The 16,329-nt window shown below is 43.7% G+C and overlaps 1 protein-coding gene across 6 annotated transcripts in view; it reads left to right on the top strand.

The window, feature by feature from the left end:
• The window catches only part of PTK2 (protein tyrosine kinase 2), a 225,270-nt gene that overhangs the window by 143,273 nt on the left and 65,668 nt on the right, over nucleotides 1–16,329 (top strand). For all 6 annotated transcript variants that reach the window (XM_024741050.1, XM_024741051.1, XM_024741048.1 and 3 more), the window contains 2 exons: nucleotides 10,999–11,055; nucleotides 13,434–13,531. In XM_024741050.1, the coding sequence (XP_024596818.1) occupies nucleotides 10,999–11,055; nucleotides 13,434–13,531 (155 nt within the window). The remainder of the gene's footprint in view (nucleotides 1–10,998; nucleotides 11,056–13,433; nucleotides 13,532–16,329) is intronic.

Genomic DNA, 16,329 nt, shown 5'->3' with positions numbered 1-16,329 from the left:
TCAGTAGTTGTGGCTCGCAGGCTCCAGAGCACAGGCCCGGTAGTTGTGGCGCACAGGCTTAGTTGCTCCACGGCATGTGGGATCTTCCCAGACCAGGGCTCGAACCCGTGTCCCCTGCATTGCTGGGTGGATTCTTCACCACTGCGCCACCAGGGAAGCCCCGCTGTTACACTTCTAAAGACAGCCTCCACTCATCAGCTGTTCGGTTGCCCTGAGAAATGGGTGACTGAGAAGTACGTTTGCCATGCCCTCCCCCTTGTTGTGGCTTGTGGGCTCAGTAGTTGTGGCTCGCAGGCTCCAGAGCACAGGCCCGGTAGTTGTGGTGCACAGGCTTAGTTGCTCCACGGCATGTGGGATCTTCCCAGACCAGGGCTCGAACCCGTGTCCCCTGCATTGCCGGGTGGATTCTTCACCACTGCGCCACCAGGGAAGCCCTGCTGTTACACTTCTAAAGACAGCCTCCACTCATCAGCTGTTTGGTTGCCCTGAGAAATGGGTGACTGAGAAGTACGTTTGCCATGCCCTCCCCCTCCCTCTGTCCCCGCCAGACCTCCCTGCTGCTCCTTGGCCAGTGCCCCAGGCTCACCTCTGCTCTGGAAAGCTTTTAGCAAACGACTCCTTCCATATTTAGAGGTGCAGCCCTACAGGAAAGCACTCCCTGTCCTGCGTCTGCTCTGAGTTTTTTCTCCATGGCACTTACATGTTGATGTACCACACGGTTTATTCACTTAATCATCTTTTCCCCAACCCAGAATGTAAGCTCAACAAGGAAAGAATGGGTGGGGGGGCTGTTTCAGTGCTGTAGCCCCAGCACGTACACAGTGTGCTGTTAGCTCATGGTAGGTGTTTACAAACATAATTAAAGTAGTCATCTTGGATAAAATAAAGGAAGGGTCCTAACACTTTTTTTAATGGTGTGGATAATATTCTTGTTATTACTCAAAAAAAGTTATGCTATATTTTTTTTAAAGTATTTGCTTTTCAAGTTAATATGAAGAATAGTCATTACCTTAGTTTAGAAATAAGATAAAAAATTGAAAGGTAGGAATAGCTTTGCGCTTCTGGAGCGGTTGTCCTGTGCCAGCTGCACTGGGAGTTCATGGAATCCTCTCTGCATCTCTTTACTTGAGGAAGCTTCTGTTACTGCCTCATTTTACAAATAGGAAAACAGAAACAGAAGTTGGGTAACTTTTCTAATGTTATGGGGTGAGTAGTGGAGCCAGAATCTGAATCCAAATAGAGATTTTTGTATATTTTATTTTTCCATAATTTCACACATAGAGGATGGTTGTAAGAATAGTAAAGTGAAGTCTCATATGTTCTTTACTCAAATTCACTATGTCTCTATTTTGGCCCACTTGCTTTCTCCTTCCTTCTACTTTTTTTTTTTCTTTTTTAAAATTGAAGTATAGTAGATTTACAATATTGTGTTAGTTTCGGGTGTAAAACAAAGTGATTCAGGGTTTTTTTTGCAGATTATTTTCCATTATAGGTTATTACAAAATAGCGAGTATAATTGCTGTGCTATACAGTAGGTCCTTGTGGCTTATCTATTTTATATGTAGCAGTGTGTATCTGGGCATCCTGTACTCCGAACTTATCTCCCCACATCGCCCTTTGATAATCATAAGTTTGTTTTCTGTGTCTGAGTCTATTTGTTTTGTAAGTAGATTCATTTGTATTATTTTTTAGATCCCACATATAAGTGATATCATACAATATTTGTTTTTCTCTGTCTGACTTGCTTCGTGTAGTATGATAATCTCTAGGTCCATCCATGGTGCCGCAAATGGCATTATTTCATTCTTTTTTATGGTTGAGTAATATTCCATTGTATATATATGTACCACATCTTCTTTATCCATTTCTCTGTCGATGGACATTTAGGTTGATTCCATGTCTTGGCTATTGTAAATAGTGCTGCTATGAACACTGGGGTGCGTGTCTCTTTTCGAATTAGAGTTTTCTCCAGATATATGCCCAGGAGTGGGATTGCTGGATCATATGGTTGTTCTGTATTTTATTTTTTTAAGGAATCTCCACACTGTTCTCCATAGTGGCTGTATCAGTTTACATTCCCACCAGCAGTGTAGGGGGAGGGTTCCTTTTTCTCCACACCTTCTCCAGCGTTTAGTATTTATAGACTTTTTGGTGATGGCCATTCTAGCCAGCGTGAGGTAATATACCTCACTGTAGTTTTGATTTGCATTTCTCTAGTAATTGGCAATGTTGAGCATCTTTTCATGTGCCTGTTGGCCATTTGTGTGTCGTCGTCTTTTTTTTTTTTTTTGAAACATTTGAAAGCAAGTTGCAGACATGGTATGCCCCTTTACTTATAAATGTTTCAGTGTGCATTTCCTAAGACCAAAGGCATCCTCTTACACAGTCACAGTGTCTTTACCAAAACCAGGGAATTTGACTCTGATAGAATGCTCTTATCTTATCCACAGTCCGTGTTCTTGTTTCATCTCAATGACCCCTATAGCTGTTGCCCCTCCACCCCATCCGGAATTCCATCCCGCCTGGCACAGGGCACTGTTTTCGTGTTCTTAACCGATAAAACACAGGGAGCTGCCCTCTGGAGTCATCACACAGGAAATTGAGTGTGTGCTAAGGGGGGAAGATGGAACAGTGCACATTGTTGGGATAACAGCACTCCCCGTGGGAGCGTGACCACGTTGTCTGTTTCAGTTCTTCTCATTTCTGTTCCTAACTGACGGCCGTAAGTTGTTGCCGTCTTCATCCTGACCCTGCTCTCCCTGGGCCCACACCTGGAATCCTTACCTTTCTTGATGGGACCCTGTGGATCTGCAGTTAAGTTGTGCATGCCCACTGCATCTTTTCTGTCACATGGTGTCACCGCTGCATTTTAAAGGGCTGTACGTCCCTTGTTTTGACTCTAGTTTGACTTGTCTGCTCTTGCCCTTAGCGTACCGCAGTTGTTTCTTCTCTGTTCTACTGTCCTGGGTGCTTGTTCATCCAGCAAGTGCCTCATACAGAGAGAGTTGACTTTCAAGTGAGTTTGCAGCACATGAATGAGAGTGAATGAACAAAGGATGCTGGTAGGCGGGGGAGGGGCTTTGCAACCTATGTATTCAGATGTCCTTATGTTTTTTATGTTAAGGCAGTTTATTTAAGGTGTACACTTAAGGTCTGTGTCTTTGCTGATGATTTGGGGGAAGGTGCTTATAAAGCTCTTTCACAAATCAGGATCTGCTAGTTTTCTGCGATTTTTTTCTTTGTGGTTGAATGTTAGATGTTCACAAGAATCTTGAATTATTTATTGGTCTTTGTTGTTTGTCTCATTTCATTTTGTTTCAGTTTTGTTATTTGTAAAGGTATCTGTACTTTTACTTGGCTGGCTTTGTAAAGGCTTAGCTGGCTGACTCTCTTTATGTCTTGCTAAAACTTTCTGTGTCTAGTGCTAATCTTTCCTAAGCGGGAAAATTGCATTTTAAAATATTAATATGTTTCTTAAAACTCAGTTATATTAAGAAATCAAGTGTGCCAGTAGTCACATAAAAGCATTGCAATTTTGTATCTGTTTTTATTGATATGCCTTAAAATATAAGTTTGCTCTTGTATTAAAATGTGTTTGTTTTTCTCTTTCCTCCTCCTGCCTCTTTATAAAGGAGTCAGTCACTGCCAACATAAAGTTAAGAAAGCTAGGCGCTTTCTCCCTTTGGTCTTCTGTTCCCACGAACCTCCTTCTGCGGGTACTGCACTCATCTTTGCACAGACTCTTACTAACCACAGCGCCCCAGGCAGCAGCCTAACCAGATGCTTGTAGATTACCCTGAGCGGGAGTGCTGTCCACTGCTGGCAGCGGTGCTGTGGGCCGCTCTCCTCGTGGAAGACTGTTGCCCGTTTGCTGGTTTTTAAATGCGTGACAGGGCTAGAAGTCGCTTCCTGGCTTCCCCTGTGGGATCTTAGGGTTTTACCAAAGGGGCCGGCAGGTACCTTTGCCTCGTGGGTTTCCTGACCTGGCATGAGATTAATGGGAGAAGGATGGTCCAAGTGAGCCCCAGGGGTCTGCCTTTCCTGCCTCGGGGGCAGATACTCAGGGTGCTGCAGAGCAGAGGCCAAGGGGGGGGGAGTTTTCTAGCAAAGGGAAGATTATCTGTAACAATTGGAAGAGTCACTTCTACAAACACTGTATAAATGTAAGTGGAAGCTCGCCAGCAGAGCCTCAGGTGCTGTACTCCTTGAGCTTCTTTGGAGAGGCTGGAATCCTGGGGAGGCTTGCTGAGGGCTGTTCCCTGCTTATTGTGTGGGGTACACATCAGTGACCCATAGTTTTCATATCCAAGAGGATACAAATTCCTTTCGAGGCAAGTAGAGTCATTTTTTAACGTTTAACTGTGAGGAGCAATCCAATCAGTTTTGCTTAATGCGGCAGAAACGCACTTAAACTGCTATTTACTTGGGGTGACGTGTAGACCGCTGAAAACTCGCATTAATGCCCTTAAGTAAACATGCTAACTCCTATGATCTTCTTTTATCTTTTGAATTAGACTGGGGGGGTAATTTTTGTGTTTTCCTTACACTTTGATTTGCTTGTCATCCCGGATCTGCAGATGAAATTAGTGGGGACGGTAATATTTATTTTCATGTTTGTGTTACTAATATAATTATTTATGGATATAAATATCATTCAGTATTTAATGAAAGGCAAAATGTGGCTTTGATCCAACAAAACAAGTATGAAGAAACCATGGTGTGAGTCAGTGATCTCTTCAGAATTATTTAGGGCTTTGACATGGGAAGGGTAACTGTCAGTTTCTTTACCACGTCTCAGTAGTAAGTTCAAGTTGTATCTATTCATAGCGAATTCTAGAGGTGAAGAAAAGTCGTCGAAATGGTATCACTCAGCAGTAAGTGGGAGAGATTTGCACACTCCTCCACACATACGTGATGGTAATTTTTAGTTTGGGAGTGAGGTAGTGGAAAGCAAAGAAAGAAAAGTGATGTCTGAGAGTCAAACAGCCTAAAATAATTAGAGAACTTCCAGCAGGAGTGATGTGAGTATTCCTCAGGCAGCTGAGGTTGTCACTCTCATAAACTAGAGACTTAGAAGCACGTGTAGTGTCTTGTTCTCCATTTCCTTTGTGTACTGCCTGCATGAAGCTTTGTGCTCTTACGATACGGAGTGAGGTTTATAAACTAAAATGAAAGGAGGTTGCATTTTTCCTCTCGATTAAATGAAATAACGCTTTCACTGAAGAGTCCGTCTGTGCTTGCGTGTGTGTCTGGTCGACGACTTGAGCACCATATGAGCAAAGTGCTTGCAGTCAGACGTCTGGACTAAACGTGACTTGGAAGGCGCCTTGCCTCCTGGGACTTCCAGCTCCAAGCCTCGTTTCCAGGCCGACTCCTTGGTGGTTACTGGGTGGGCGCCCCCGATGTGCGTGCGTGCCCTTCACCAGCGAGTCTCCCGGCAGGGGTTCAGAACATGATCGGTGTTCTCCTCACTGTCGTGCGGGTGAGGACGCGGGTGACCAGTCCAGGGCTGCTGGGTGAGTGGTCAGGTCCCAGGCTCCAGCCTCGCCCCGTCCCGTCACCAGCTGGCCAGTTGGGTGACCTTGAGCAAAGCACTTCACCTCTGGAGTCTTCATCTGTAACAGGCCTTGATGGTTGTTGTGAGGACTACATAAAAATGTCAACAAACGTGGCATTTATCTGTTTATCTAAAGAAAACATCGTGCCTTTTCCCCACATTTGAATTTCCCATTTGAGTTAGGGTGAGTAGTATTATCCCCGTTTTACAGGTGAATAAGCTGAGACTTCCACAAACTCAGGCCTGGGGGCCAAATACGGCTCACCTCTGTTTTTGTATTGCTCCTGGAACTAAGAACCATTATTACAGTTCTTAATGGTTGGGGGTAAAATCAAAGAATAGTACCTGGCATCAAAACTATGTGAAATTCAAGTTTCTGTGTCCACCAGTAAAGTTTTGCTGGAACATAGTGACATGTTCACTCGTGGCGTGTCTGCTCACCCCTGCAATCTCAACAGCAGAGTTAAGTGGTTGCAGTGGAGACTTTGTGAGCCGTGAAGTCTGACGTACTGTCAGACCTTTTGCAGAAGAAGCTGGCCGACCCCAGTGCAGGTCACAGAGCACAGCGGGGCCCTTCCTGGCTTCCTGAAAGCCCTCCTGCCCGCGGCCCCCACAGGCCGGTCACCACCTCCAGGGCTCACGGCAGGGTCACGTGTGCAGGTGTGGTGAGAAGCTGTGCTGTTGCTGGGTCCCACTGAATTTCTGAGCAATCCCGTGACTGTGCGTGTGCTGCCCTGGGGGGGTGCCTCATCAGGCCTCCTGAGGGCAGCAGGGCGCCGACCAGAGGCTGTTGTCAGAAGCGCTTGGCATCAGGCCCCGAAGGGCAGGTGGAGGAGGTGGAGAGGGAATCACCTGGCCCCCCTCTTCCCTGCGGGGAGCGGTTGGCTCCTGAGAGCTTTGTGGTCCTGCAGGCTCCGCTGCACTTCCTTTTGTTTACAGCCGAGCGTCCACTGCTCTGTCCCTCTCCAGATCGAAACTGACCCCTGCACGGTGACTCCGGCGGCTTCAGGCTCTTTGCGTGACGGAGCATGACAGGCGTGTGTCACTGCTTTCAGTAGTGACTTCACTAGGCCTCTTTGCCTTTGTTTTAAAACGAGAACTTTGTACTTTTCTCTCCTAATTTCTGAGCCGTCGGTTTCTGCCCTTTTAACGTGTCTTCCCCTCATTTTTATTTTACCACGTATTGTGATGCCAAACCTTTCAAATTACAGTGTTATCCAAGGTTTCAGAAGTCTCTGTCCATTTTTCAAAATGTTTACTTTGAAATATTTGACTCATGGTCCTAGAATTGTCTCCCAAGTGCACAGGCCCAGTTAAGCCTTCCAGGGATGCCTGTGTTGGGGGTGAAGTCCCAGAACATCCTTAGGGGAACACTCCGAGGTTTCGAAGCATCAGGTATCTGCTCTCACAAATAAAAGTCCCCAGAAACGTATTGGGAGATAGTAAAGAACGAAGCCCAGAGCACGGCGGCCCAGGAGCTCTGCTGGAGCGCTGAGTGGCTGGGGACTGTGAGAAACTCAGGGTGCCTCTGGGTCCCCCAGCTTCCTGCCTGGGAAACGGCGATGATGATAACAGTACCACCATGTACGATGCCCCTGAGGATTAAATGACGATACGTGTAGTTGTTTATGATGGTGTCTGGCGTTAGGGTGAGCGCTCTGTTAGCTGTCGTCCAGGTCAAGTGAGAATGCAGAGCTGCTTTCCTTTATTTGTGACGACATCTTTGAACCTGTTTCCTTTTCCTTTATATTTTCCTTCTTTTATGTCATTATTTTGGGGGCCAGGCGGTTTCAGGGTGGACTCCAGTTTTTCAGGGGCCCTTGAGTATGTAAAAGTACCTTTCATCTCAGTGTCATACTGTCCCATAATCCTAAAAACCAGGAAAGAAAAAGGGAAGATAGAACCAAATCAGTGTCAAGAATTCTTAGAGAAGTATGCCGAGTATCCCCACTTGGAAAGTCCTATATAGAAGGTTATGGTAAAACCTTTGTAGGTCCACGTACCTTCAGTAGTGTTGACCCTTCTGCATAAGAACCAACTCAAGGAGAACACAGCAGCAAAAGTTCACGTGACGTCACGGTACCCATAGCCACACCCACGTGTCGTCATGAGTAATGCCCAGGGAGCTTGGATAATCCCCAAAGTTTTTTTGTAGAATTCACACAGCACTGAAAGAAAAAAACTGCAGGCTTTCTCTTGTGATTGTGTGAATTAATGCAAGCGCATGCAAGTTGGTTTTTCCCACGTCACTTTTGTGTGTTAGCCTCTGACACATGAGCCATTTTATTCTTATTCCTTGGAGCTGGTTCAGAGTCGGTATCCCTGCTGAGAGTTTTATAAGAAGAGGCCGTCTGGGAAGCGCTTACAGTCCCACCAGGAAGGCTCCTGCCAGAGGCCTCAGAAGGAGGGAACCAAGGAGCCTCCCACCTGTTTGTCGCCTGTCCTGTGCGGGGCTGCACCACGACTTCACGTGCATCTCTGTGATCCTCACGACGGCCCCACCAGGTGGCCGTGCTCTCGTTGGGCACGTGAGGGCACAGCTGAAGCGCAGACAGGTTCAGCGGCTCCTGGGGTGGGGCAGCGCCCAGACACGCAGCTGTGGCTGGCCTGGCTTCCTCGCCTCTGGGTCACGGGGAGCGCCGTCCCCTCCTGCACTGTTGAAGGGCACTCCTCCCTTTCGTTCAGCAAGTGCTTACTGGGTGCCTCCCAGGCCGGTCGGCCCTGGGTTGGAAACTGAGAACGCAGCAGTGAACAAGGTACAATACAGCAGGGCCCATTGCCCTGGGGGCTCTGCTCTGGATGGGGGCACACGGTTGACAAGGAACCAGAGGACCGTCAGAGGGTTGGTAGTGATGGGCCCCGAGCAAAACATGTCAGGCAACGTGATCGAGAGTGATGGGGGTGAGGATGCGTCTCTGAACAGGTGACACTCAGGTGGCAGATACCATTACCCACAGAGACGGAGGGACAGGCGGTCAGTGACCCCAACAGCCTTGGGAAACTTTGGTGCCCGCAGAGTCGATGGGTCCCCGATATCTCCTTAGTAGAGCTGAGAGCCAGGTGCAGGGGGGGTTGAAGATTCCAGAGCAAATCTGGTAGCAGGGCGGCAGAGGCAAGAGATCTGGGCAGTTTCACTGCCAGAATCCGGCCCCTCAGGGTCAGCTATTGTGTTTGGCCTCTAAAGGCGTGTGCTTTGTGTGAAAGGGGGCAGCAAGGGTGGGTCTGTGGTTGCAGGAAATTGAGCCTTAGTTGCCTGTGCTCTGAGGGAGGGGCGTGAGGGGAGCTTGTCCGACTGCAGACAGAGTGAGTGGCTGAGTGTCCGTCTGTGGGGCCTTAGCCCTGGCACATTCCCCCGCTTAGCCCTTTCCTTGCCTCTGCCTTAACACCACCTCCATCCCCAAATTGCATCTCACCTTACACAAAAGCAAGGCTCCCGGCCTAGGAACCATCACTCACTCTTCCTGATAGTCACTGGGAACAGGATAGGAGGGAGAAATTTAGGAATAAAGAATGTAAGGTTTGGGGTAGATTAAATAATTTTTTTCTTTAATCCTGAAAGTAGTATTACCTATAAACATGAAAGAATAATATAAATTATCCACCTGGCATACAGGACTCACAAATAGGTAACATTTGCTAAATCTCTAAAGGAGAACCGATTTATTGACTTTACATACTGCCAGTCGAATTTGTTTTTACTTTAATCACTTTTAATGATGATTACGAATTAAGAAATGAATTCTTGGGCTTCCCTGGTGGCTCAGTGGCTGAGAATCCACCTGCCAATGCAGGGGACACGGGTTCGAGCTGTGGTCCAGGAAGATCCCACATGCCGCGGAGCAACTAAGCCTGTGCGCCACAACTACTGAGCCTGTGCTCTAGAGCCTGCAGGCCACAACTGCTGAAGCCCGCGCACGTAGAGCCCGTGCTCCGCAACAAGAGAAGCCACTGCAGTGAGAAGCCCATGCACCGCAATGAAGAGTAGCCCGCGCTCGCCGCGGCTAGAGAAGGCCCGTGCGGAGCAGCGAAGACCCAACGCAGCCAAAACTAAATAAATAAATTTTTAAAAAAAGAAGAAGAGGGCTTCCCCGGTGGCACAGTGGTTGAGAGTCCGCCTGCCGATGCAGGGGACACGAGTTCGTGCCCCGGTCTGGGAGGATCCCACATGCTGCGGAGCGGCTGGGCCCGTGAGCCATGGCCGCTGAGCCTGTGCGTCAGGAGCCTGTGCTCCGCAACGGGAGAGGCCACAACAGTGAGAGTCCCGCGTACCGCAAAAAAAAAAAAAAAGAAGAAAGCAAGAAATGAATTCTTCCAGTTGCTCTTAGATTGGGTCTCAATCGTTACCGTAGCAGTATGTAGAACAGTTGATACCTAGAGACCGTAAACTACATGTAGTCTCTATTTTCTTTGGTTTCTATAATTTTAATATCTGAATGGAGTAATAATGGCAGCACAGAAGAAAGAACTTTTAGTTCTTTAGCTTTTAGTTTCTCTGGGGTTAAATTTTGAAAACGATCTCTCTTCAGATGATAATTCAGGAAGTACTGCCCCTCCTTTCCTGGCCCATCAGCCTAAACCCTTGTGCATAGAGCTACTAAAGGTTTTCCTCTTTCCAGAAAGAGGAAGACAGACAAGAGCTGAGTGACTTTTCAGTGTAATTGTTATCCAAGTGAGCGGGTGTTTTCTACAAAAGGGGTTTGCCCCCCACTAGTATGGTGGTGGGTCTTTAAGTTGCTGCATTACTGAAAGGAATTAGTGGAAACATTGGAACTCCTTGACATTACGTCTGAAAAGAACTCGTTTCAGTGTGCTGTTTGTTCTGATTTTATTCTCTTTGGCACATCTTTTACCCTTTTGGCATTAATGCATACTGTTTAAATATCTGTGTGAAAAGTTACAGGAGAGAAATTCCTGGGTTGCTTTCATTCTGAACAAATGAAATAAGTTAGCCCAGTTAATCTCCTCAAAAGTCAGCCTGCCGTTTTGTTTTCTAAAGGAGAACATCCAGACTGTGCTGTGGAGTCTAACTATGAATGAAATCTAAGCTGTGTTCTGGAGGTACCGGTCTTGTTTGGAGAAATCCCGGTAGACAGCGGTGTGGTTTTAAACGTGTATTTGGTGTAGTTGAGGGAGAGCTTTGCAGTCAGTACCGCTTGGTGGGTTTGAATCGTGCAAACAGTTGTTTCATGTCTTTCTGTTTTCCACAAGGGCTTTCTCTGTTAGTCTCTTTGCTCTCTGAGGAACAGGTCTGTGTATTATGACATGTTGGACCATGATGTCACTTTTATTTCCATAAATGACTCATGTGTGAGCAAAAATGGAGTAATAGTGTTTTAAGAATAATGTCAGCATGGTAGGGGGTTTAGGCAGATCCTTTTGCCTTTTCAAGTTATATTAAAGGCCAGGGGTTGAATATTTCACCTCTGTTACCTTTCCTACAGAAACAGACGACTATGCTGAGATCATCGACGAGGAAGATACCTACACCATGCCCTCGAGTGAGTAGACTTTTAAATATCTCGTGTTTAAACGGTTTAGGTATTTATTTTCCTTTTAGAACTACTTTTAAGACCTTATTGAGTTCATAGCAGAAATATTCTTTTCAGCCTTTAGAATTCTGTATTGTATGCGCCCACTGCCAGGTCAGAAGCCTGAAACTCAAATATCTATAATAAGTCAGTTCACTTATGGGGTTTTTGTAATCTTGTTTTCTGGCTCTATGATAATATAACCTTTAATGGTTAGAGCATTCCCTCTCTGTAGGAAATTAGTATTTAAAGTTAAATATGTATACTCACACATATATACAGCTCTTTGAATACACACATTTAATGAATTGCATTTCCCCTTTGAACTTTCATTTTTTTATTGCCCTTGACTAAGCAATTACAAAGAGCAGCCCGCGTCCAGTCCGTCCAGCTCCGAGTTGGAGGCGTGGGGAGAGAAGGGCTCTTCACTGACCACCCCCCCCACAGCAGCCTAGCAGTGTCACCCTCTGCTTCTCTCTGCTGTGCAGCTTGCTGGTGAAGAGAGTCTGGGAGCCCCAGCCCTTGTGGTGGGGTATATATAATCACAGCTCTTGAGTTGGAGACAACCTTGGAATTTCACTCAGGTTAAAAAAAAAAGTTAACCCTACGTCTTAAAGAGGCCCAATTAGGAGTCCACCTTATAGCCTCAGAGGCCTGATAATTCAACATCTGATGTCCTGGTTTCAGTAGAGCTCCATGTATTTGGAAAATAAATGTTTCAGGTGCTTTACCCTGTTGTGTAAATATTTTAAAAGTTGTTCTCAATAGATTTACCATATACATTGAGGAGAGTTACCAAAATAAAGAGAAACAGCCCAGCCCTCTCAGGCAAACATTATCCTGGGTGGACCTCTCCTTTCAAGAGCTCCCAGGTTAGTGATTTGAAACAGAGGCAAGAGCTGAAAAACTTAAATGTGTTTACTTTGACTTGCAGTAGCAATTTGGAAAAATGTTTAAATTTAGATTTAAAGTTTTGGTTAGCCAGTTAGCCATTTGTACATTCCTGCAGAGTATCCAAATTTTTATTCGTATATTTTCATAGTTGAGTGGTAAATGTCCAACATGGCTAACTTTTATCCAAACCCCACAAATATGGTTATCATATAGGAATTTATGGGATAGAAATGTAAAGCATTGTATATCACACTGAGTTAACTTGAGGATATTACTTGCGTTTGGTGTTTGGTCCTCTTTTTTGACCCGTGTTGACAGTCAAAATATTTAAGAAAGTAAATATTGAAACGTACTCTCCAAGTTTGTTGTTGTTAACCTAATTGCTATCAGTTATTTCTAAGCAAGGTCTTCAATTTTTTTTCTCTCTTAATTGCAATACAGAAAGCTATGGAATAGATGAAGGTAACAGGATTCCTTTAAAATAACTGCATTTGCTTGCAATTGAGCCCGATGGAATGATAACGGGATGTTTCAGTTTTCAGTTAACTTTTATTTTAAAATTTTTTCATTGGTTTACTCATGCTGTTAAATCAATGGAACTACTAGCTAAAGTGATTTTAAAGAGGAAAATAACCTTCTAAAATTTGGGTTGAATTTTCTGTATGATTTATAATTTGACAAATTAGAAGAAATCAAAATACCAAGCAGTTAATTGGATTAGAATCATCCACTAGGTTCCTAGTGGGTATTTTCTTTCCGTGTGTCTCAACAGCCTGCTAAATAATCGGTTTTGTATAAATCATAACAATTTAATACACTAATTTGAGGCACATGCTCTCAAAAATATAAAATACTTGTAATTTATTATGTGATACGTTCAACCTTGATTCCAAGTCATCTGATTTTGAAATCAGGTTTTAGAAGCTCCCTCTTTAAACTCTTTTAGCTCCGTGAATAATATAGATAGGATTATAATAAAGTGGAAAACTCTTAAACTTATAAAGGTACTCATGGGACAATTTTTTGTTCCCTCCATATTTACAGACTTTAGTTACTTGTAAAATAATTGCTTTAAATAACTGTTTTTTAGCCTTCATATATTAATACCTGAACTAATAGCTCATATTAATTAAACATACATAAACTTGGAGCAATTATTTAGAAAACCATCCAATAGATAATCAGCTAAATCAGACATTCAAAACTATGAAAAAAATCTACCTTGTATAAAACTGCTCATTTTGGTAATTCAAGCAGTGCTGTAACAGGTACATAAATTCCTTTAAAAACACTGTTTAAGAGAATTCCACTCTGTTTAAAGCATTTTCATAGAATGATGTGCCACCGATGAAGTTTTTACTCATGGATGATGATGAAATGAAGTGTGTCCAGTGTTTTCTACACTGGGGATGTTGCACTGAAGTATCTTCTGGTGTGTGGATCATGTTTTGCAGCCAGGGACTATGAGATTCAGAGAGAAAGAATAGAACTGGGACGGTGCATCGGAGAGGGCCAGTTCGGAGACGTGCACCAAGGCGCTTACACGAGCCCGGTGAGTCCTGTCAGACAGCAGCCGAGCCGCTCCTGCTTACGTGTAGGCTGCTCCTGTTCGTCTTCACGGGTCCTTAGTTCTTCAGGGTGTTCGCAGTTGTCCTTCATAAAGCTTATCACGCATGTCGACTCACTTGCTATTTTCAGAAACCAAAAACTGGCAAAATTAGCTCCTGAGAGCTGGGTCTTCTATTCGTTTTAGTCTTTCATCCAGCCTCTGTCATCAGTAATGGATTCCACAGATGATTGTTCCGTTGGGTGCAGTTGACAAATAGATGACAAACAGATGCAAAGTCAACAGCAGTTAGCCAGCGTTCCCAATCACCTGCATTCTCAAGAAAAGAACATTAATTTGCCCCAAGTTGCCCTCCAAAAGAGATCAGTGAATTTTTTTAATGATTTATTTAAGAAGCATCTCATTGAGATACAGTTCGCATACTATGAAATTCGCTCTGTTAAAGTGCACCATTCAGTGGTTCTTCAGTATGTTCACAGAGTTGTACGGCCATCACCACAGTCAATTTTGGAACATTTTCTTTACCTCAAAAGAAACCCCATACCTTGGCGAGGATGTGGAGAAGAGGGAAGCCTTGTACACTGATGGTAGGAATGTAAATTGGTGCAGCCACTGTGGAAAACAGTATGGAGGTTCTTCAAAAAAGTAAAAATAGAACTACCATATGATCCAGCAGTTCCACTCCCGGGTATGTATCCAAAGAAAACAAAAACACTAATTTGAAAAGATACACGCACCCCAGTGTTCATAGTAGTATTATTTACAATAGCCAAGACATGGAAGCATCCTAAGTGTCCATCAACAGACGAATGGATAAAGAAGATGTGGTATGTATATGTATACAGTGGAATATTATCCAGCCATAATAAAGAATGAAACTTTGCCATTTGCAACACCATGGATGGACCTGGAGGGTATTATGCTTAGTGAAATGAGTCAAACAGAGAAAGACAAATACTGTTATGTTATCACTTCTGTGTGGAATCTAAAAAATAAAAGAAATGAACCAATGTAACAAAACAGAAACAGACTCACAGACATAGAGAACAAACTAGTGGTTACCAGTGGGGAAAGTGGATGGGGGGAGGGGCACGATAGGTATGGGATTAAGAGGCACAAGCTACTATGTATAGAATAAATAAGCAACAAGAGTATGTTGTACAGCACGGGGAATATAGTCAATATTGTATGATAACCTTTTTTATAATAACTGTAAACGGAATATAATCTCTAAAAATTTTGAATCACTGTGTTGTACACCTTAAACTGATATACTATTGTAAATCAACTATACTTCAGTTTAAAAGAAAGAAAAGACAAAAGAAGCCCCATACCTGTTAGCAGTCACTTCCCATTCCACCCTCTCCCCAGCCCTTGCCAATCACCAGTTTGCTTTCTCTTTCTCTAGAGTTGCCTGTTCTGGACATTTCATATAAGTGAACTCATACAGTGTGTGGCCTTGTATGATTGGTTTCTTTCCATTAGCATAATGTCAGGTTCATCCACGTGGTAGCCTGTGTCAGTACTTCATTTCTTTTTATGGCCAAATAACACCCCATTGTATGGACAGACCACTTTTTGTTTCGCTAGTCATCAGTTGATGGTCATTTGGGATATTACCACTTTTTGGCTGTTACGCACGATGCTGCTGTGAACACTCGTGTGCAAGTTTTTGTGTGAACATAGTTTTCGGTTCTCTTGAGTATGTGTGTCTAGGAGTGGAATTGCTGGGTCATCTAGCCACTGTTTAACTTTCTGCCGACCTGCTAAGCTTTTTTCCAAAGAAACTGCCCCAGTTTCAGTTCCTAGCAGCAATGTGTGAGGTTGCCCATTTCTCCACACCTCGACCAACGCTTGCTGTTGTATGTCTTTTTTTATTAGATCAGTAACTTTTAAATGACAGTTTAAAATAACAGTACATACATGTTCAAGAAACTGTTTTTAACTAGAATAATGACAGTGAACAGAGATGGCTTTAGTAGGGATATAATAGCACAGATGATTGACCTTTTGTGACCCCCGATATGGAAACTGCAAATGGCAGTTTTTCCCCCTGTGTCTCCTTACCTATCAATTTTCCTATATCCTTTACACATGCGCTAGGGATACACTGATCATTACTTTTATAACCGGAGGACTGTAAAAGTCTTTCCTTCGAGGAAAATAGATAATTGTTGTTAGAGATTCTGTTTTTTAAAGTTCAGTTTTGAAAGTTTTTACCCTTATACTTATATAAAACTATATCATTTATTATATATTTTTATCCATTATCTCTTTTTCCAGTTTTTTTTTTTTTTTTTTTTTTTTTTTTTTTTTTTTTTTTTTTTTTTACTGTATCTGTATTGTTTATCTTCTTAATTCTCTTAACTCTGCTCTTGAGGCAAAATGCATTAGAAAGAGCCCTGGATCTAAATTTGATCAGAAGACCTAAATCTTAGACCTGGATCTACCTGACTGTGAGATGTAAGGGAGGTGAGGCTTCTTGATCTAAATTATTGGACTTGAACCCAGTGGTCTCTGAGCTTCCTTACATCTCTAAAATTCTTAATAAGCAAGCATTCTGAAGTTCCTGGAGTACAGGGACTTACCAGGATCACACAGCTAACAGCAGGTCTGATAGACTTTATTTCAATCACTTATAAGTAATTCATTTTAGTTGTAAAAATACAAGAGGAAATTTTTTTTCAATATCCATAGTGTTTACTAAGTATTTGTTGAGTGAATCCCAGCCTCCAGGAAAATATCAGTGCTCACCTTTTTTGTTGAATGTCTTTCTGATACAC

This window comes from Neophocaena asiaeorientalis, unplaced genomic scaffold, assembly GCF_003031525.2.
Source record: "Neophocaena asiaeorientalis asiaeorientalis breed wild unplaced genomic scaffold, Neophocaena_asiaeorientalis_V1.1 scaffold177, whole genome shotgun sequence".
Taxonomy (NCBI): domain Eukaryota; kingdom Metazoa; phylum Chordata; class Mammalia; order Artiodactyla; family Phocoenidae; genus Neophocaena; species Neophocaena asiaeorientalis.
This window is presented reverse-complemented; position numbering and strand designations above follow the sequence as displayed.